Raw genomic sequence first — 18,242 nt, 5'->3', positions numbered from 1 at the left:
TGTTTAGGAATTGAAACCAGTGTGTGCATTCTAATTGGAAGTGAATACACTTTCATGTAAAGTCCTCTTTGATTATCTGTTCTGCTTTGTGATTATTTAGGTGTTGGCCAGTCTGCGATCAGTACGGAGCAACTTCACCATTCTTGCCAACGTCTCACCAGTCAAGTCAGTACCAACTCATTCTCCTGAAATGTATTCAGGCTCATTGTGCTAGCTAGTATGTTGTCATTTTTGGTTTCACATCGAAGAGATTGCTTACAACAACAATCTAATTACCTGCAGCATATGAAACATGAAGATACAGCTTCCCTATTATTATAAACATGCATCTCATGTCACACTCATACTCACATTTTATGACTGCAGTAACTTTTGAAGGTAACTTGTTAAATCTGGTCCAGCTTTCATACAGAACTTTAGCCGTGGTTTCTAACTCTCTGTGCACGTGACCACCAAACCAAAAGCAATGGGTCGTTCAAATTGTACAGATGATTATTTTCCCAATTCATGCTTTGATACACGTCATATTGAATGAAGAAAAATAAACCAAAACATTTCAGATAGTGTCACACCTTTCTTGGTTAATGTGTAGGATTTTCTTAAATACAATAGTTAAATAATTGCAGTAGTTTTTTGTAAGTATCAGCACATTAAGTATGCACCATATTGCACCATTGTATTCATCCTATCATCCTTAAACTGTACGCAGCGTCCCGTCACTTTACACATTATTGGATACTCACAGTATGAAGGTAAAAAAGAAAAACACTTTTAATCACAAAACTAAAAACAATCTTTAAGCTTAAACTAAATATGGAATTTGTATTGATAACATGTTTTTTGTTTTTTTACAAATGTATTTTGGATGGGGGATATAAAAAGATAGTTGGGATGTAACGATATATCGAATATCGCGGTATCGCGGTAAATAAATGTCTCAATACCGTCGTGAGACTGACAACATCTACCGCGATTTATTAAATAATTTTTTTTTTAAACCTTTATTCAACCAGATGGTCCCATTGAGATCATCAATCTCATTTTCAAGGGAGACCTGTCCAACATGGCAGCAAGTAGGTTACAACATGAACATAAAACAACAGATAACACAAAAGGACATCGTATTTACAGGGCTACATTTACACACCTAGAGTACATTGACAAGTACCAACAGTATATTTATATCTCGCCCTGTCAATAAGCCTCACCTTCTTGGCAAAAACGGTATTGTTTTTGAAGTGGTGGAGAGACAATGCACAGTTTTACCCACTGCTGTCACCCATGGCCAAAGCATATCTCTCTGTCCCAGCAACATCAGTACCAAGCAAGAGAGTTTTTTCCACAACATCCCAGCTTCTACCTGGAATTGTGGACATGCTCATATTCCTTAAAGATAACCTTGATGATGCTGAGTGAGTGAGTTAGAGTTAGAGATGCTGAGTGAGTGAGTTAGAGTTGAGTTACTTGAAAAACTAAAGTGTAACTTGATTTATTCTATTGCAGGGTCTGATTATTATATTGTTGACACTTTAAAATACTACTATCCTATTAAAATGCTGTAGAAATAAGATTTATTATTTAATAAAAAAATGTTCCCTTTATTTTTCAATATCGCGATAAATATCGTACCGTGAGTTTTTGGTATCGTTACATCCCTAAAAGATAGTCTTTTATATTTAACTTGTAAAATATGATATACAACGTAAAATAATAATGTATATATATTGTAGTAATAATGATATAATCTATTTATAATTTTAAATGTATATTGTATGCAGACATACATTTAGAAAAATAATATATGTTAATCATTTAGTTTTTGGGAGAAGGGGTGGGATCAAATAAGTGTAAACTTCTTCCCACCCCTTTTCGAATGTGTAATTAGGTAGATCATTTGTTGATATATAATTTGTAAGTCAATAATATTTTAGTTTATCAATTTGATACTGCTTAAGTTTGTACAGTATCATATAATTGTTATGTTTCATTTAATTATTATTATAATTTTTTGTATTATTGTTTTACACGTTCGAAATAAATCAAATAAAAATCTAAAATAAACATCTTAAAGAACAAACAGTCTTAATAGATGCTTTAACGTGTTGTGTCCCCAGGCGGTCTCCGGTGGGGGGGCCGTGTCTCAGCCCCCGCGAGGCGCTCTCGGAGCAGCAGTACCAGCAGCTGGCTCTGGACACTCTGGAGGAGCTGGACTGGTGTCTGGACCAGCTGGAGACCATCCAGACGCACCGCTCCGTCAGCGAGATGGCCTCCAACAAGGTGAGACAAACATCAAACAACCAAGCTGTGCATCAAAACCATCAACAGGGTGAAAGATACATCACTATCAGCGCACAGTACACGTTGCAAGAGGAAATTGGGGTGAAATTGTTATGGATTTTAACACGTTTTTCTTTATATAAGTTAAAGGTGGGGTATGTAGTGACCACTCATTAATACACTGGGGTTCATAATTCACACATGGAACTACAGTTGGGGTTTTGTTTCCACACGTACATGTTATGTGTTGTCAATACAGTATATGTTGTGTGCCCTCCTGGCTTCTCTCTCTTCTTCCCGGACTGCAACCGGACAACATGACCTTAGTTACAGCTCTTAAATAAAGTACCCTTTTGCACCTTCATTGCACCGCCTCTGACTCCCTATCTCTCGGCACTACACTGGTGACCCCGACAAGTCTCGAGAAGTTTCCGGGACGGACCCGAACACGGCAAAAGGAACTCAAGTTTCTTTCTCGAAATGCCGGGGATTTTTTGGAATTGTCCGTGGCTGCCACCGGCACACAGACTGAGGCTTATTGCGCGCCCTGCAGAAGAGCTGGGGACGTTGCTCGCCATTCCCGCATCAGCCTTCCATCCAATAGGGGGACGATGCACAACCTGCTGGGTCGACCAGCAACCCGATTGCTACCTCGTGGGCTTGTTTCTTCAGGGCGTGCGGCTGCACGTCCTGGCTGCGCTAGCTGGCGACGACTAGCGGATAACCACGAGGGGCTAACGACGGCTAGCAGCTACCCATGGCTGCCAGCTAGCGGCTAACGGCTAGCTGTTAACGGCTGTCGACGTATTTCTGTTAACATCTGACTGTTAACAATTTTTTCCGGTGCCGGAGAGGAGGTTCGACCAGCCGATTGACCTCGTGTGGGCACTCTCACCTTTTTCACCACCTCGACGGCGGTTCCAGACGCCACTCACGTTTTCATCGGCACCTGGGTGGCGCACTCCTGGACCCCGTCTCGCCTCGACGGTTTCGGACGTCATGCTGCCATCGGCCCGTGGGTGGCGCGCTCCGGAACCTGTCTGGCCTCTCATCTGTCCACGGCTCCTTCCTCCATGGACGCGAGGATTTATTTTGCCATGTTTGAATTCTGGGGGGGCTTGTGTAGTGACCATTCATTAATACACTGGGGTTCATAATTAGTGCGAATGCTGTTTACAGCATTCCACTATAGTACTTCAATGTCTTTATTAGTGCGAATGCTGTTTACAGCATTCCACTATAGTACTTCAAATCTTTATTAGTGTGAATGCTGTTTACAGCATTCCACTATAGTAATTCAAATCTTTATTCTTCCCCTTAAACTTATTTCAGCCAATACTTTGACACTCCAGCTACAGAAACCATTCAAATATGAAACTATTCAGCCTGTTCAGGAATCGATGGGACACCTTCAACTTTTTCAAAATATTTTATACTTTTTGAAATATTCAGCTTTTTAAACTCTTTTTTTAACATTGAAGTCAATGGGAGATGCCTTCAAATCCTGTTTTCCTACACCTTGCGCCAAATGCTACTCCTTCCACATACTTTCAGCTAGACACTTCATTCCAACTTTCAAATGATCACAAGACCTTCAGCTATTCAATTCCTATTCAGATTTTTGATATCTTTTAAACTTTTTGAGATATTGAATTTAGTTTGGAGCTTGGTAGAGAGGCCTTTTTCAGATTTTAACATTAGAGTGGATGGAGCAGCTCGTTAAGTCGAGAGTGCTTTGATCTCAAAACAGAGTGCAGCAGTGCCTGAAATTCTCCCCCCAAAATATTTTAAACTTGCCATAATTCCCAAACCCTACACTCCTCAGACATATGTGTTCATGTAAAACGTAGGAAAACCTCTCCTAGGTTGGAAAATTAAAAAAAATTAAGAAAAAAAATTAAACAAAATGCCTCTTGAGGGCATGAAGAGAGAAAAAGTCCAGCTAGCTCCCAATAGATTCCCACACACAGGTGTTTGTAAACATTCAATCACTACTACTTACATTTAATATCTTTATTGAACTCCTTCAGCCTAATTGCAGCTGCAGGAACCATTCAAATATCAAACTATTCAGCCTTTTCAACACATGATGGGAAACTTTCAACTTTTTCAAAATATGTTATACTTTTTAAAATATTCAGCTTTTTAAAGTCTTTTTTTAACATGGAAGTTATTATTATTATTGCAATGCATTTGAGCTGTAACAATTGCCTGACCCACACACACACACACACACACTCTCACACACAGACACACACACACACACACACACACACACACACACACACACTCTCTCTCTCTCTCTCTCTCTCTCTCTCTCACACACACACACACACTCTCTCTCTCACACACAGACACACACCGATGATGATGAATGATCAAGAGAAGAGAGAGAGTAATGTAACCTCCTAATGTAATGTCTAACTCCTATGAAAATGTTGAAAAAGTGCTCGAACTTCACATGTGTGCTAACAATCCAGCCATGAAGACATCTACGGGAACGTTTTGAGATTTCTTCAAATGCTGTTGCCATGGCAACACAGTGCTCACCATGAAACACGGTTTTCTCATAACTTCAGTGAAAATACTCGAAATGGCCCAAAACTTCACAGGTTTGGTAACGATGCAGCCATCAACACATCTAAGCGTATTATGGGGTGTCATCAAATGCCATTGCCATGGCGACAGATAATTCACCATCAAGTTAGTTCAAAAGTTTACAGTCAAAATATTCTGCTGCTTTCCCAAGCCTTTTTACTTTATTTTCTCATCTTAATACAAATGCATTCACTACTACTTACATCTGATATTTAACTCCTTCAGCCTATTTTCAGCTGCATAACCCATTCAACCATTATATTATTCAGCTATTTCAGGACATCAAGGCTAAACATGTTGTTGTTTATACCTTTTTTTAAACCTTTTCTTTTAAATATTAAGCTTTTTCTGCATTTTTGTAGCTAAAAGCAGCTACCATTCAGCTAATAAAATATTCAGCTTTTTCTGCATTTTCAGCTAAATTCAGCCATAAATGTTCACCGTTTACAGCATTCGCACGCATTTTCTGCAGGAAATGCATTTTCTAGTTCACAAATGGAACTACAGTTGGGGTTTTGTTTCCACGCGGACATGTTATGTGTTGTCTATATATGTTGTGTGCCCTTCTGGCTTCTCTCTCTTCTTCCCGGACTGCAACCGGACAACAGCTCTTAAATAAAGTACCCTTTTGCACCTTCATTGAACCGCCTCTGACTCCCTATTTCTCGGCACTACAGACCTGTATGTAATTTATTTCAGAAACACTTTTTGTTATATTCCATGGAATGCTCTCAACATCCCGATAGCATATCGGAAATACATTAAATGCTTTGACAATAAATACATAAAATATTTCATCTGTGGAAGCCGTAGTACTGTAAAAAGCACGACCAATCATCTGAGCCGGCCCGGCTAAAATAACTGGATGGCCTACCTGCCTGTCAGCCTTCCATCTGTGCACAAACTTATCTCCTGCCCTCATTGGTCATGTGCGCGTTCGTGTGTGTTGGAGGAGGGACTCTGTAAGGAAGTGGCAGATTTTTTCCGGTTGTGTATTTTCTAATTCTAGCGCACTCGAGCTGGTTTCTTCAAAATTAGCTACCCCACCTTTAACATTTTCCTGCTGTAGTTTTGATTATATTTATATTTACCATGATTTACTCTCTTGTGTTTATTCTTACCTTCAAGCAAACTCCACGTATGTGTAAACCTACCTGGCAATAAACCTGAATCTCATTCTGATCTGATACACATATATGACTTGTTGTAGAACAGATAAATGAATGTTGTTTATTTAGGAATTGAAACCAGTGTGTGCATTGATTACATGATTTGCTATTTTGTGTTTATTCTTACCTTCATTCAATAGTAACCTTAATTGTTCAAATATCCTGCGACTCTTTGTCACTATGTTTGAATAAAATAAACAAACATATTTTGAAAGCTTCATTCATGATGTGGATAATCAAACAGCTTTCCACCAGCACGATGTTGCTGTAATGATACGCTAACCTTAAACCCTGGGATAACCCTTTCTGATCCAAAAACCTGCATTGAATATAGCTGTTGGTAAGAAAGTGAGAGCAGCAGTGAAACAATGGACTTACTTCCCCCATCAGCAGCTATAAGCCCATTAAACTCTGCAATTACACACTATTTTTAACCTGGGCAATTATTAAACTCTGCAATATGTACTTGCTTAGATTATAATAACCTGAGCAATTATCCAACTGCAATATTCTGCATATATTATCCGGCTGTGCAATACCAATATCACTCTAGGATTAATTATACACTCAATAATATGTTTCTCAGAATTAATATCATTATCATTTAAATGTATATTGTTATTTATTTTTTTACAAATGTATTGTTTAATATATTATTATAGTACAATATGCAAATGTTTACCTTCAATTCTTCTTATTATATTTATTTAATTGTTTTCATTGAAATGTACTTTTTTTTAAAATTATTTTAAAATGGAGTAACTGTTACGAAATCCAATATCCCCCCAGGGAATAAATAATATTTTTTTTCTTTTAAATCTTCTTCTTCTTCGCTGACTTTTTTGTTTTATTTTTATTTTATTGTCATTTTGAACAAAATAAAAGCACCTATATAAGATTTTTCTAAATCTAATTCTAATTTGCTTTGTGTTTTTATTATAATACTTACTTTTTAAATTGTATTCTATTCAAATTTGGAGCAAATACAATTCCCCTCCTCAGGTATGTAAGGTATTTCTGCCCCTGTTGCTCCACAGTTTAAGAGGATGCTGAACAGAGAGCTGTCCCACCTGTCAGAGATGAGTCGCTCCGGCAACCAGGTGTCAGAATACATCTCCAGCACCTTCATGGGTGAGCAGGACCTCCATCTGATCACATGTAACACATTTTCCAAATATAAACTCTAACTGTGTTCTAAGCAGCACCAGAAACGCTGCTACGGACAGTCTTGCACTAATGTACATTCTCAAAGATACTGTTATTTTTGTATAGATAGATTGTCGTGCTTTTACTTAGGTCTTAATGTGTGCATACTGTATGTATACATGTGTCTTTTGACTGTGTAGGTATAGGTATATATACATATTTGCATACGTATTTTTATATATTTTTGTATTTGGGATTGTGGGAAACCGTATTTTTCGATCTCTCTGTCTGTACACACAAACTGAAAGATTGACCATAAAGTTGACTGTGTTTCCCCGTCACTGCAGACAAGCAGAACGAGGTGGAGATCCCGTCTCCCACCCTGAAAGATAAATCCATGAGTCACATCACCGGTGTGAGGAAACTCTGCCATAGCTCCAGCCTCTCCAGCTCCTCCATGCCTCGCTTCGGCGTCAACACAGACCATGAGGACGAGCTCGCCAAGGTCTGCCTCCTTATCTCTGACTCCTTCTCTCTGTCTCATTTTCTCTGACTCCTTCTCTCTGTCTCTCTGTCTCATTCTCTCTGTCTCCTTCTCTCTGTCTCCTTCTCTCTGACTCCTTCTCTCTGTCTCTCTGTCTCCTTCTCTCTGACTCCTTCTCTCTGTCTCTCTGTCTCCTTCTCTCTGTCTCCTTCTCTCTGTCTCCTTCTCTCTGACTCCTTCTCTCTGTCTCCTTCTCTCTGACTCTCTGTCTCCTTCTCTCTGACTCCTTCTCTCTGTCTCCTTCTCTCTGTCTCTCTGTCTCCTTCTCTCTGACTCCTTCTCTCTGTCTCCTTCTCTCTGTCTCCTTCTCTCTGACTCCTTCTCTCTGTCTCCTTCTCTCTGACTCCTTCTCTCTGACTCCTTCTCTCTGTCTCCTTCTCTCTGTCTCCTCCTCCCTGACTCCTTCTCCCTGACTCATTCTCTCTGTCTCCTTCTCTCTGACTCCTTCTCTCTGTCTCCTTCTCTCTGTCTCTCTGTCTTCTTCTCTCTGTCTCCTTCTCTCTGACTCCTTCTGTCTGACTCCTTCTCTCTGTCTCCTTCTCTCTGTCTCCTTCTCTCTGACTCCTTCTCTCTGTCTCCTTCTCTCTGTCTCTATTCTCTCTGTCTCCTTCTCTCTGTTGCCTTCTCTCTGTCTCCTTTTCTCTGACTCCTTCTCTCTGACTCCTTCTCTCTGTCTACTTCTCTCTGTCTCCTTCTCTCTGTCTCCTTCTCTTTGTCTCCTTCTCTCTGTCTCCTCTCTGATTCCTTCTCTCTGACTCCTTTTCTCTGACTCCTTCTCTCTGTCTCCTTCTCTGTCTCCTTCTCTCTGACTCCTTCTCTCTGTCTCCTTCTCTGTGTCTCCTTCTCTGTGTCTCCTTCTCTGTGTCTCCTTCTCTGTGTCTCCTTCTCTGTGTCGCCTTCTCTGTGTCTCCTTCTCTCTGTCGCCTTCTCTCTGTCTCCTTTTCTCTGACTCCTTCTCTCTGACTCCTTCTCTCTGTCTACTTCTCTCTGTCTCCTTCTCTCTGTCTCCTTCTCTTTGTCTCCTTCTCTCTGTCTCCTTCTCTCTGACTCCTTCTCTCTGACTCCTTCTCTGTGTCTCCTTCTCTCTGTCTCCTTCTCTCTGACTCCTTCTCTCTGACTCATTCTCTGTGTCTCCTTCTCTCTGTCTCCTTCTCTGTGTCTGTGACTTGCATCACAGCAGCTCCACGTGTAATATCAACATGGACAAATATCAAGACACAATACATGAAAAACATTACATTACATGTCACTTGTTAGACGCTTTTTATCATACATACTCGATACTGTGGACAATCCCCACAGGAGCAATTTGGGGTGAAATGTCTTGCTCAGGGACACAACGACATGCTGACTGCAGTGGGGTTTTAATATAGATCCGAACACCAACGCATAACCCACTGCCCCACACGCCTCTCAACAACAAAAACAAAACATTTCACATCACAATCAGTGAGAGAAAACAAAAGACCCTTTAGGGTGCTATTTGATCTGGATTTAGCTCTGTATTTACTGTGAGGATTGACTGGTGCACAAAGGATGCTTCAGTCTGACTTTATGTTCTGGTTCGCACACAACACTAACATTTAATATGATGTCTTCTTTCATGACTTTAGGGCTCTGTAGATTTGAGTTTTCTCTTGTGTTATTTCAATATTGGCTTGTTTGTCCCTTCCATTAGTGTTGAGGAAGTGTGTGTCCTTCACTTCTATTCTGTTGGCGATTTACTGCTGAGGCTCTTTTAACATTAAGACTAAAGTGGGAGGTTTCCTGTGTGACATGAACTTCATACAAAATGTGGTACCACTTAACAATAAGACTACCCCTCTAAAGGGTTTACGAATAGTTTGTAATTCATTTATTAATTAGGTTGTGAACACTTTATAAATCCTTAATAAGCTTTTATAAGACATGAGATAAACAGGGCAACTGTGACCGGTTGCTTGCCAAATAGTGAGCCCACATTTATCTGTATTGCTAAGCCTTATATTGGCTACCTAGCTTACTTCGTCTTCTTCATCAGCCAGCATCCTTGGTATCTGTTGCTCACTGAGTTCTCGCTAAGTAGCCAATATGAGGCTTAGTCATCTTGCCAAATAGTGAGCCTGTGTTGATGTATGAAAACTATGTTAGAACTGGTTTATAAATCGTTCTTAATGATTAATAAAGTTATTACAACCTAATTCATAACCTATTTATAAACCCTTTATGAATCCTTTATAAGGGTTGTCTTATTGTAAAGTGGTACCCAAAAGGTAATATATTTTTATTTTAAACCGTATTCAATGAGATGTCAGTGTAGGAGAAACCCAAACTGAAAAAAACACACACAAAAGACAGACATAGCGCAAACAAGGCACACTTGTAAATGCCACACGTCGATACAATATCCTACAACCCTTACACACTTTAACTACTTATCAATATAACACCAACAGAATGAACAAATGAAGGCAACTACATTATAAGATTGATAGTAAAGAGTGAGAGGGGGTTGAGGAGTAGGGTTAGGGTAGATACAGGGCCGCCCCTCCCTACAGGCCGATCATGCAGACTGCGTGGGGCCTCACCTTGCGGAGGGTGCTTCAACTGAAAATGCGGCGCACTTATGTGCTTATGGAGCGCAATTAGTGTGGCGCGGTACGGTGTCGCCGAGGCGAGGCTCCCTAGCACCCCGTCGACGCTTGCGAAACAGAGGGCATATAACTTTTTTTATTTATTTATTGTACAGGCTACAGACACAAAACATGGACATTACAATAACAAAAAGAGACATTCCTATCTCAGACAAAAAAAAGGGCATATAACTTTGCGTGGGGCCTCATGTTGGCCAGGGATGGCCCTGGGTAGATATGTAGGGTGTACTAATCTAAAGTGTTACATTTATTTGCATAATTATATAGAAAGGGTTACTTACGACCCTTTCAAAAGTACTGAAAGATTTCCCTGTTAAAATATGTATTTATTTCTGTTTGATCAGGAGTTGGAGGATCTGGATAAGTGGAGTTTTAACATCTTCAGTTTAGCAGAGTTCTCCAACAACAGACCCCTCAGCTGCATCATGTACACCATCTTCCAGGTATGTTTCTGTCGGACCGCTCTCACCTGAAGTGCTTTTCTGTTTTTGAATATACAGTACATAGTAGATACTTACTTTTACAAGAGGGCCTACAATTAACAAATCACTTTTGTTAAAACATAATTAAATTGAACTGAGAAATCTTTGATATTATCATTTGAGAGTTTTAAATGCAAATGTTGCACTTCAACAGTTGTTCATTTATTGGCATTTGATGTACTTTATAGGATATCATATAAGCATCCTATTTGTTTATATAGGTGGTTATAACCTTTTTAAGGATTTCCTTTATGTGAATTGCTTATTTCTGAATTTACTTTATATTTGAACTATGATTATTTTTATTTTTCATTATTTTACCTTTATTTTGTACTTACCTCGTGAAGCCTGGTGCTCGATATGTGCTATACATACTGTATTTTGTTGAACTTGTATTGTGTAAATCTTAATGCAGGATACAATTGTCCTATTTATAATTGTGTGTGTGTGTGTGTGTGTGTGTGTGTGTGTGTGTGTGTGTGTGTGTGTGTGTGTGTGTGTGTGTGTGTGTGTGTGTGTGTGTGTGTGTGTGTGTGTGTGTGTGTGTGTGTGTGTGTAGGAGCGAGAGCTGTTGAAGACGTTTCGTATCCCCGTCGACACGTTTGTCACTTATGTGATGACCCTGGAGGACCATTACCATGGAAACATACCGTACCACAACAGCCTCCACGCTGCAGATGTCACTCAGTCCACACACGTCCTCCTGTCCACACCTGCTCTAGATGTAGGTACACACACACACACACACACACACACACACACACACACACACACACACACACACACACATGACACATAGATGTATAGATTGTATCTAAATACAATTGATTAAAAGTAAAATAAAGACAAACGAACACACACTAACACACGCTGTTAGTTCTGCATTGAAGTTCTGTTGAAGTTTAAATGCTGTTTTTACTCATATTCCTATTATTCTAAATCAACAGACACTGGACGTTCTTTGGATAAAAACTTTAAAAAGTGGATGAACATATCTAAGTTTCTGTGATCTTCATCCTCCTGTTCTCTCAGGCCGTCTTCACTGATCTGGAGATCCTGGCCGCTCTGTTCGCTGCAGCGATCCACGACGTCGACCATCCCGGAGTCTCCAATCAGTTCCTCATCAACACCAGTGAGCACACACACACACACACACACACACACACACACACACACACACACACACACACACACACACACACACACACACACACACACACACACACACGGGAAATGTACATTGTTACAGCAGAAAAGAGCCAAAGACAGCTTAATGTTACCAAGGAAGCATGCATACAAAAAAATGAAAGATACAAAAAAAACATCATAGTAAAAAAAGTTACGCAGTTTACGGTCTAAATATTTGCACAAACGACCTCCTTTTTAACGTCTTCCTTGGTCCCTCCTCCTCAGACTCGGAGCTGGCCCTCATGTATAACGACGAGTCGGTCCTGGAGAACCACCACCTGGCCGTGGGCTTCAAGCTGCTGCACCAGGAGCACTGCGACATCTTCCAGAACCTGAACAAGAGGCAGCGGCAGAGCCTCCGCAAGCTCGTCATCGACCTGGTCAGACACACACTAAAAAACTTACATTATGTACATAACTACTTTTTATTTTGTATTTTTGTCATTTATTATATATGTTGCATTGTTGGAGGAGCTCAGGTCAGAAGAATGTCATTGCCATTTCTGCACTATAGCTTTGTGCAGATGACAATAAAACCTTTGAATCTTGTAAATAACTTTCCATTATCTGACCCTGGTTTTGTAGATTTGGTTTTCTGAGGGCTGCCATCGCTGAGAATCTTATATTTTATAATTTGATCGTTTCAGATTTATTGGACATTATGTCATTATATTTTTTAGGGTTGTTGTTTTGGATTCTTTCTGGCCATATTATTTTAGACGTAGAAAGAAACCCATCTGTTTCGATTGTACCTTGTAAAGAAAAAGCACTTTAAAGAGTTAGCTTAGGCCTTGTAGCTAATTCACCATCACTTACTATGGAAGGAGTTTCTTGAAGTGAATATATCTGCACTTTCCTTGTTGTTCGGAGTTTCAATCTTTTATGTTTTTTGTACTTCTGGTAAGTCGCTTTGGATAAAACCATCATCCAAATGTAATGTAGACGTTACAAGTTCATTTTGTTCAGTTCTGATCTTTTTGAAAAATGTTCAATCTGTTTAATGCTAGTTTGTCCATAACTTGTTGTGTCTGCATTACTTACACTTAGCACTCTTAGAAACGCTTTCTTAGTTCACACATGCAACACAAAGTTTATATGATAATATGTAATCAGAATGTAATCATTTGTTTTCATGTTGCTCTTTGTCTCGTAGCAACTGAACTACTTAACTTCGTCTCTGATTTTAATCTCACTCATCTTTGTTTTTACTGTTTTGTTGGACAGATATGTTAAAGATTTTAGGTTACATCTTTGTGCTTCCTTTCTTCTGGTTGTGTCTTCCTGTCTCCGTGTTTAGGTGTTGGCCACAGATATGTCCAAACACATGACGCTGCTGGCTGACCTGAAGACGATGGTGGAGACGAAGAAGGTGACGAGCTCCGGTGTGCTGCTGCTGGATCATTACAACGAGCGTATACAGGTAACGGTCTGTACTCACACACACACCACAGACACTCATGCATGATGTTGTCTACTTTACTGTGTGCACTGCTGGGGTAACAGAATACATTGAATGGTATTGAATAACTAATACTACGTTGCAAACACACACACACATTACAAAACGGGGGGATCGGGCTTTCTGTGCAGCTGCTCCTCACCTGTGGAAATCCCTCCCAGACCACCTGAGGACTCCACAGACCACTGACTCCTTTAAAGGGGACCTATCAAATCAAAATGCACTTTGCGATGTCTTTTATACATACATATCAGGGTTTCCGTTAGCCGGTAATTACCGGTTTTTAGCTGGTAAAATGTATTAAAAACCGGTAAATTCAAAACCTGCCGGTCAAAATGTCTGGTAATAATTAGGGAGGCTCCGATAGATCGGCCGCCGGTCATTATCGGCCGATATTCACTCTTAATAGTTTGATCGGTGCTCTCTATAAAGGCCGATCAGGAGAGCTGGATCTGATCGATATGGACATAAACGCGAGTGAAGTGTAACCGGACCCGAGAGAGAGATCAGATCAGCTGCTGAGTCTGACCGAGACACGCAGCTCTGCATAATCACCTGAAGCCCCGCCCTCTGTTTAGCGAGCTGCAGGAGCTGCATGAGAAACTGACGGGCTGTCAGAGAGAGAGGGAGGGAGAGGGGAAAAGAGAGGATCCGTTTCTCCCGTGTTATTATTCAAAGTTAATGTAAACTTTTGAATAATGTACGTTATCTACTACAAGTAGTTTGTTTGAATGTAATAATTATGTTGTTTGTTGTTTGTGGAATAATTTATTGAAAAATGAATCTGAATTTTTCGATCTGTTACGATTATAAACTGAAGCAATATAAAAATGAGCCCCGTGAACTGAGTTTTAAACTGAAGCATATCTGCTCATAGTCCGGTAATTACCTGCTAACGGAAACTCTGCTACACAACTCTTATTATTATTATTGAAATATGACCGGTAATTTTCAAATGTGTCCGGTAAAATAAATTCTGCCCGGACATTTGACCGGCGAGAAAAAATCCTAGCGGAAACCCTGATACATATGTGTCCCCGGTGCGTCGGGGAACTCACGCAGCGTCAGAAAATAAAACCCTCTCTCTTTTCCTTCGTACCCAAATCTTTTAAAAACGGGTGTACAACGAGCGGATACAGATTCCATCCAAATTGACGTCAAATCGGCGGCGGACCCACAGACAGTTGCTATCAGAAACAATGCCTGACGTGTTTTGGATGTAACCTCGTCTTTGTTTACATTAGCAAGCCTAGCTAACACTCAGAGCTAACCTGTACTGTAGAGCATAGATATATATAAACACTAGATGGCTCAAGAGGGAGTCGCCAGCGTAGCTCACCGGCGGCCATCTTGCCACAGTCAACAACTACTGCTACAGCTGTTGTGAGGTGAGTGATCTGCACAAAAATACTCTTAACTCGCTGAAATCTTGACTGATTTACAAACGGTTTGGTTTATTATAAACGTTATTATCATGGCTATGATACAGGAGACAACAAGACATGTTGAAAAAAAAAGTTAATGATTATAATTATAAGTATCATAACTACATCTTTGATGTTTATAACGAACCACACCGTTTGAAAATTGGTTGAAAATTGAGCAATCTACGGTTATTTCAATAGTGCACCATAGACATAATGTTATGAATGAGCGAGCTGCCTGTGGCAAGATGGCCGCCATGTGGCAACGTCGGTCTCCATTGGCCAGCAGCGCGGGTGAGTCATCTAGTGTTTATATATATCTATGCTGTAGAGCACATGTGTTTAAAAAGCAGGAAATAAAAAAAGAACTCACCTTGTGATAAACCTGCAAGAGAAAAAGCATTTGAGCTCCATACTGTTTCAGAAATAATCCTTGATGTGGTTTAGAACAGGATGGCATTTTATCACAGCAGAATTGACCTTTATCTCCGGAATAATTCTGATCAGGCATTAGCTCCGCCTCCTCTTCTTTATTTTTTTCAAGCTAAGGACCCAAGATCCACGTTTCTCTAACAGGGCTGCAAAAGAGGGGTATGAGCAGTATGAGGCATGGCTACAATGGGTGATCTGTTTGGTATTTTGAAAAAAAAACTTCACAGACATGTTTTGTATATGTATGGCCCTACAATATATTTTCAAATATAGCATGATAGGTCCACTTTAAGAAAGGCCTAAAAAAAATTATTTAAAAAAAAGCCTTTGATTAAACGTGTGTTTCTTTTGTTCTATGACCCTTGAAGCACTTTCGGGATTACTTTTAGCAATGAAAGGTGCTTTACAAATAAAATGTATTATTATTATTAAAACAAGTCTCACAAAATGGTTGAAAAGGTATATCACTTTAACATTGTGTTACGTGGATTAGATTACTTACTCAATTTGTAATAGGTAATTGTATTGGTAAACATTTTAAGAGCAGCCCTCCCAACCGTGTGTGTGAATATATTATTGAATACTATGTTCCGTGTGTGTGCAGGTGCTGAGGAACATGGTGCACTGTGCAGACCTGAGCAACCCCACCAAGGCGCTGCCGCTCTACAGGCAGTGGACCGAGAGGATCATGGAGGAGTTCTTCAGACAGGGAGACAAGGAGAGGGAGAGAGGCATGGAGATCAGCGCCATGTGTGACAAACACACCGCCTCCGTGGAGAAGAGCCAGGTAACGCTTTATCCCTCTTTTCCATACGGGCTAAATGTGTAGCTGTTAATATAACTAATCCAAATTGATTAAATGGAACCTGTTTTTAAAGCGTGAACTATTCATTTTACATTGGACCTCATGATCACGCTTGAGTGAAAGTCAAAGAATCACAAAGACTATTACAATTATTATTAGGGGGTACTGAATATCTGTATTCAAATTAATTGCAGTCAAGGCAAAAGTTAAAATATATATTATTTTATTTTCAGGTGAGACAAAACAAAAAAACATTAGGGACAACACAACATAATAAAACCCCCCCAAAAATTAACAACAAACAACAACAAAATCAGACAAACAGCAACAGTAGCAACCTAGTACTCATGTGTCATGTGTCACTAGTTATATTTACACCCAGTTATAACACTTGACCATTCTTCCTTCATGTAGGGTGCAATTAGGGATCAGTCTCTAACAACTTCATCCAGAGTTCCTCGCAGCACGTGTGACATCCGCTCCAATGGAAGGATTGACATCAGTTTTTGAAACCATAACAAAATATTAGGCGGTTGAGATATTTCAAGCTTTAGTGTCATGACAACGAAATGCAGTTTGCATCCAACCAGAAAGAGAAAAGAGTAGTATGAGGTTACAATACATTCACAACATTGGATTTATATCAATCCTCTCTTAAAGGTCACCTATTATGCTGTTTTTCATTACTTTATTATAGTTCTCAGATATATATACAAATATGTCTCTGAAGTGTTGAAACACCAAACAGATCATTGCAGCATTACCCATAATCCCCTCTGTTTCAGCCCTGTTTCCAAAGTGCTGATTCTCTGTCTGTGACTTTAGATGAAAACAAGGAGCCCCTCCCCACGCCCCTCTGAGAGATATTTGGTTACAAAGAACTCAATGGTGCTCTAGGAGGAGATTCAGGTGATAAGGTGTGGGGGGGGTTACCTTGGTTGGTGATTGGCTAATGGTTACTCAAGCCAAAAAAATCGTTATGACATCATAAAGTGGCCAAAATCTGATCAGCTCATTTTCAGACAGGTTTTTATAGAAATGGATCAGGACAAAAAGAGAGACAATCTTTTTTCCTGAAACTTTCAGAGTCTCTTTCCACAGAGGGGACACATGTTGATGTAGAAGAGACATGAAGAAGAGGGGACACATGTTGATGTAGAAGAGACATGAAGAAGAGGGGACACATGTTGATGTAGAAGAGACATGAAGAAGAGGGGACACATGCTGATGTAGAAGAGACATGAAGAAGAGGGGACACATGCTGATGTAGAAGAGACATGAAGAAGAGGGGACACATGTTGATGTAGAAAATACATGAAGAAGAGGGGACACATGTTGATGTAGAAAAGACATGAAGAAGAGGGGACACATGTTGATGTAGAAAATACATGAAGAAGAGGGGACACATGTTGATGTAGAAGAGACATGAAGAAGAGGGGACACATGTTGATGTAGAAGAGACATGAAGAAGAGGGGACACATGTTGATGTAGAAAAGACATGAAGAAGAGGGGACACATGTTGATGTAGAAGAGACATGAAGAAGAGGGGACACATGTTGATGTAGAAGAGACATGAAGAAGAGGGGACACATGTTGATGTAGAAGAGACATGAAGAAGAGGGGACACATGTTGATGTAGAAGAGACATGAAGAAGAGGGGACACATGTTGATGTAGAGGAGACATGAAGAAGAGGGGACACATGTTGATGTAGAGGAGACATGAAGAAGAGGGGACACATGTTGATGTAGAGGAGACATGAAGAAGAGGGGACACGTGTTGATGTAGAAGAGACATGAAGAAGAGGGGACACATGTTGATGTAGAAAAGACATGAACAAGTGGATTTTGCATAATAGGTGACCTTTAAAACAATTTTTTTTTCAAAATGTCTAATCATTTCCTTTATAATTTCTTCACCTCCAGGTGGGTTTCATCGACTACATCGTGCACCCGCTGTGGGAGACGTGGGCGGACCTGGTGCACCCGGACGCTCAGGAGCTGCTGGACACTCTGGAGGAGAACAGGGAGTGGTACCTGAGCACCATGCCCCAGTCCCCCTCTCCCCCCCCGGACCGACACCTGC

General features: G+C 40.2%; 1 protein-coding gene across 1 annotated transcript; it reads left to right on the top strand.

Moving 5' to 3' along the window:
- Nucleotides 1–106: 106 nt before the first annotated feature.
- Nucleotides 107–18,229, top strand: LOC117533123 (cAMP-specific 3',5'-cyclic phosphodiesterase 4B-like; the record flags this gene model as incomplete). The annotated part of the gene is made up of 11 exons (XM_034196762.1): nucleotides 107–165; nucleotides 2,115–2,277; nucleotides 7,082–7,175; nucleotides 7,538–7,695; nucleotides 10,712–10,810; nucleotides 11,409–11,573; nucleotides 11,882–11,981; nucleotides 12,263–12,417; nucleotides 13,335–13,457; nucleotides 15,957–16,139; nucleotides 18,083–18,229. Coding segments are annotated over exons 2-11 (1,239 nt in total), but the record flags the coding sequence as incomplete, so codon positions are not given.
- Between the last annotated feature and the right edge of the window lie 13 nt (nucleotides 18,230–18,242).

Source organism: Gymnodraco acuticeps, unplaced genomic scaffold (assembly GCF_902827175.1).
Source record: "Gymnodraco acuticeps unplaced genomic scaffold, fGymAcu1.1, whole genome shotgun sequence".
Taxonomy (NCBI): domain Eukaryota; kingdom Metazoa; phylum Chordata; class Actinopteri; order Perciformes; family Bathydraconidae; genus Gymnodraco; species Gymnodraco acuticeps.
This window is presented reverse-complemented; position numbering and strand designations above follow the sequence as displayed.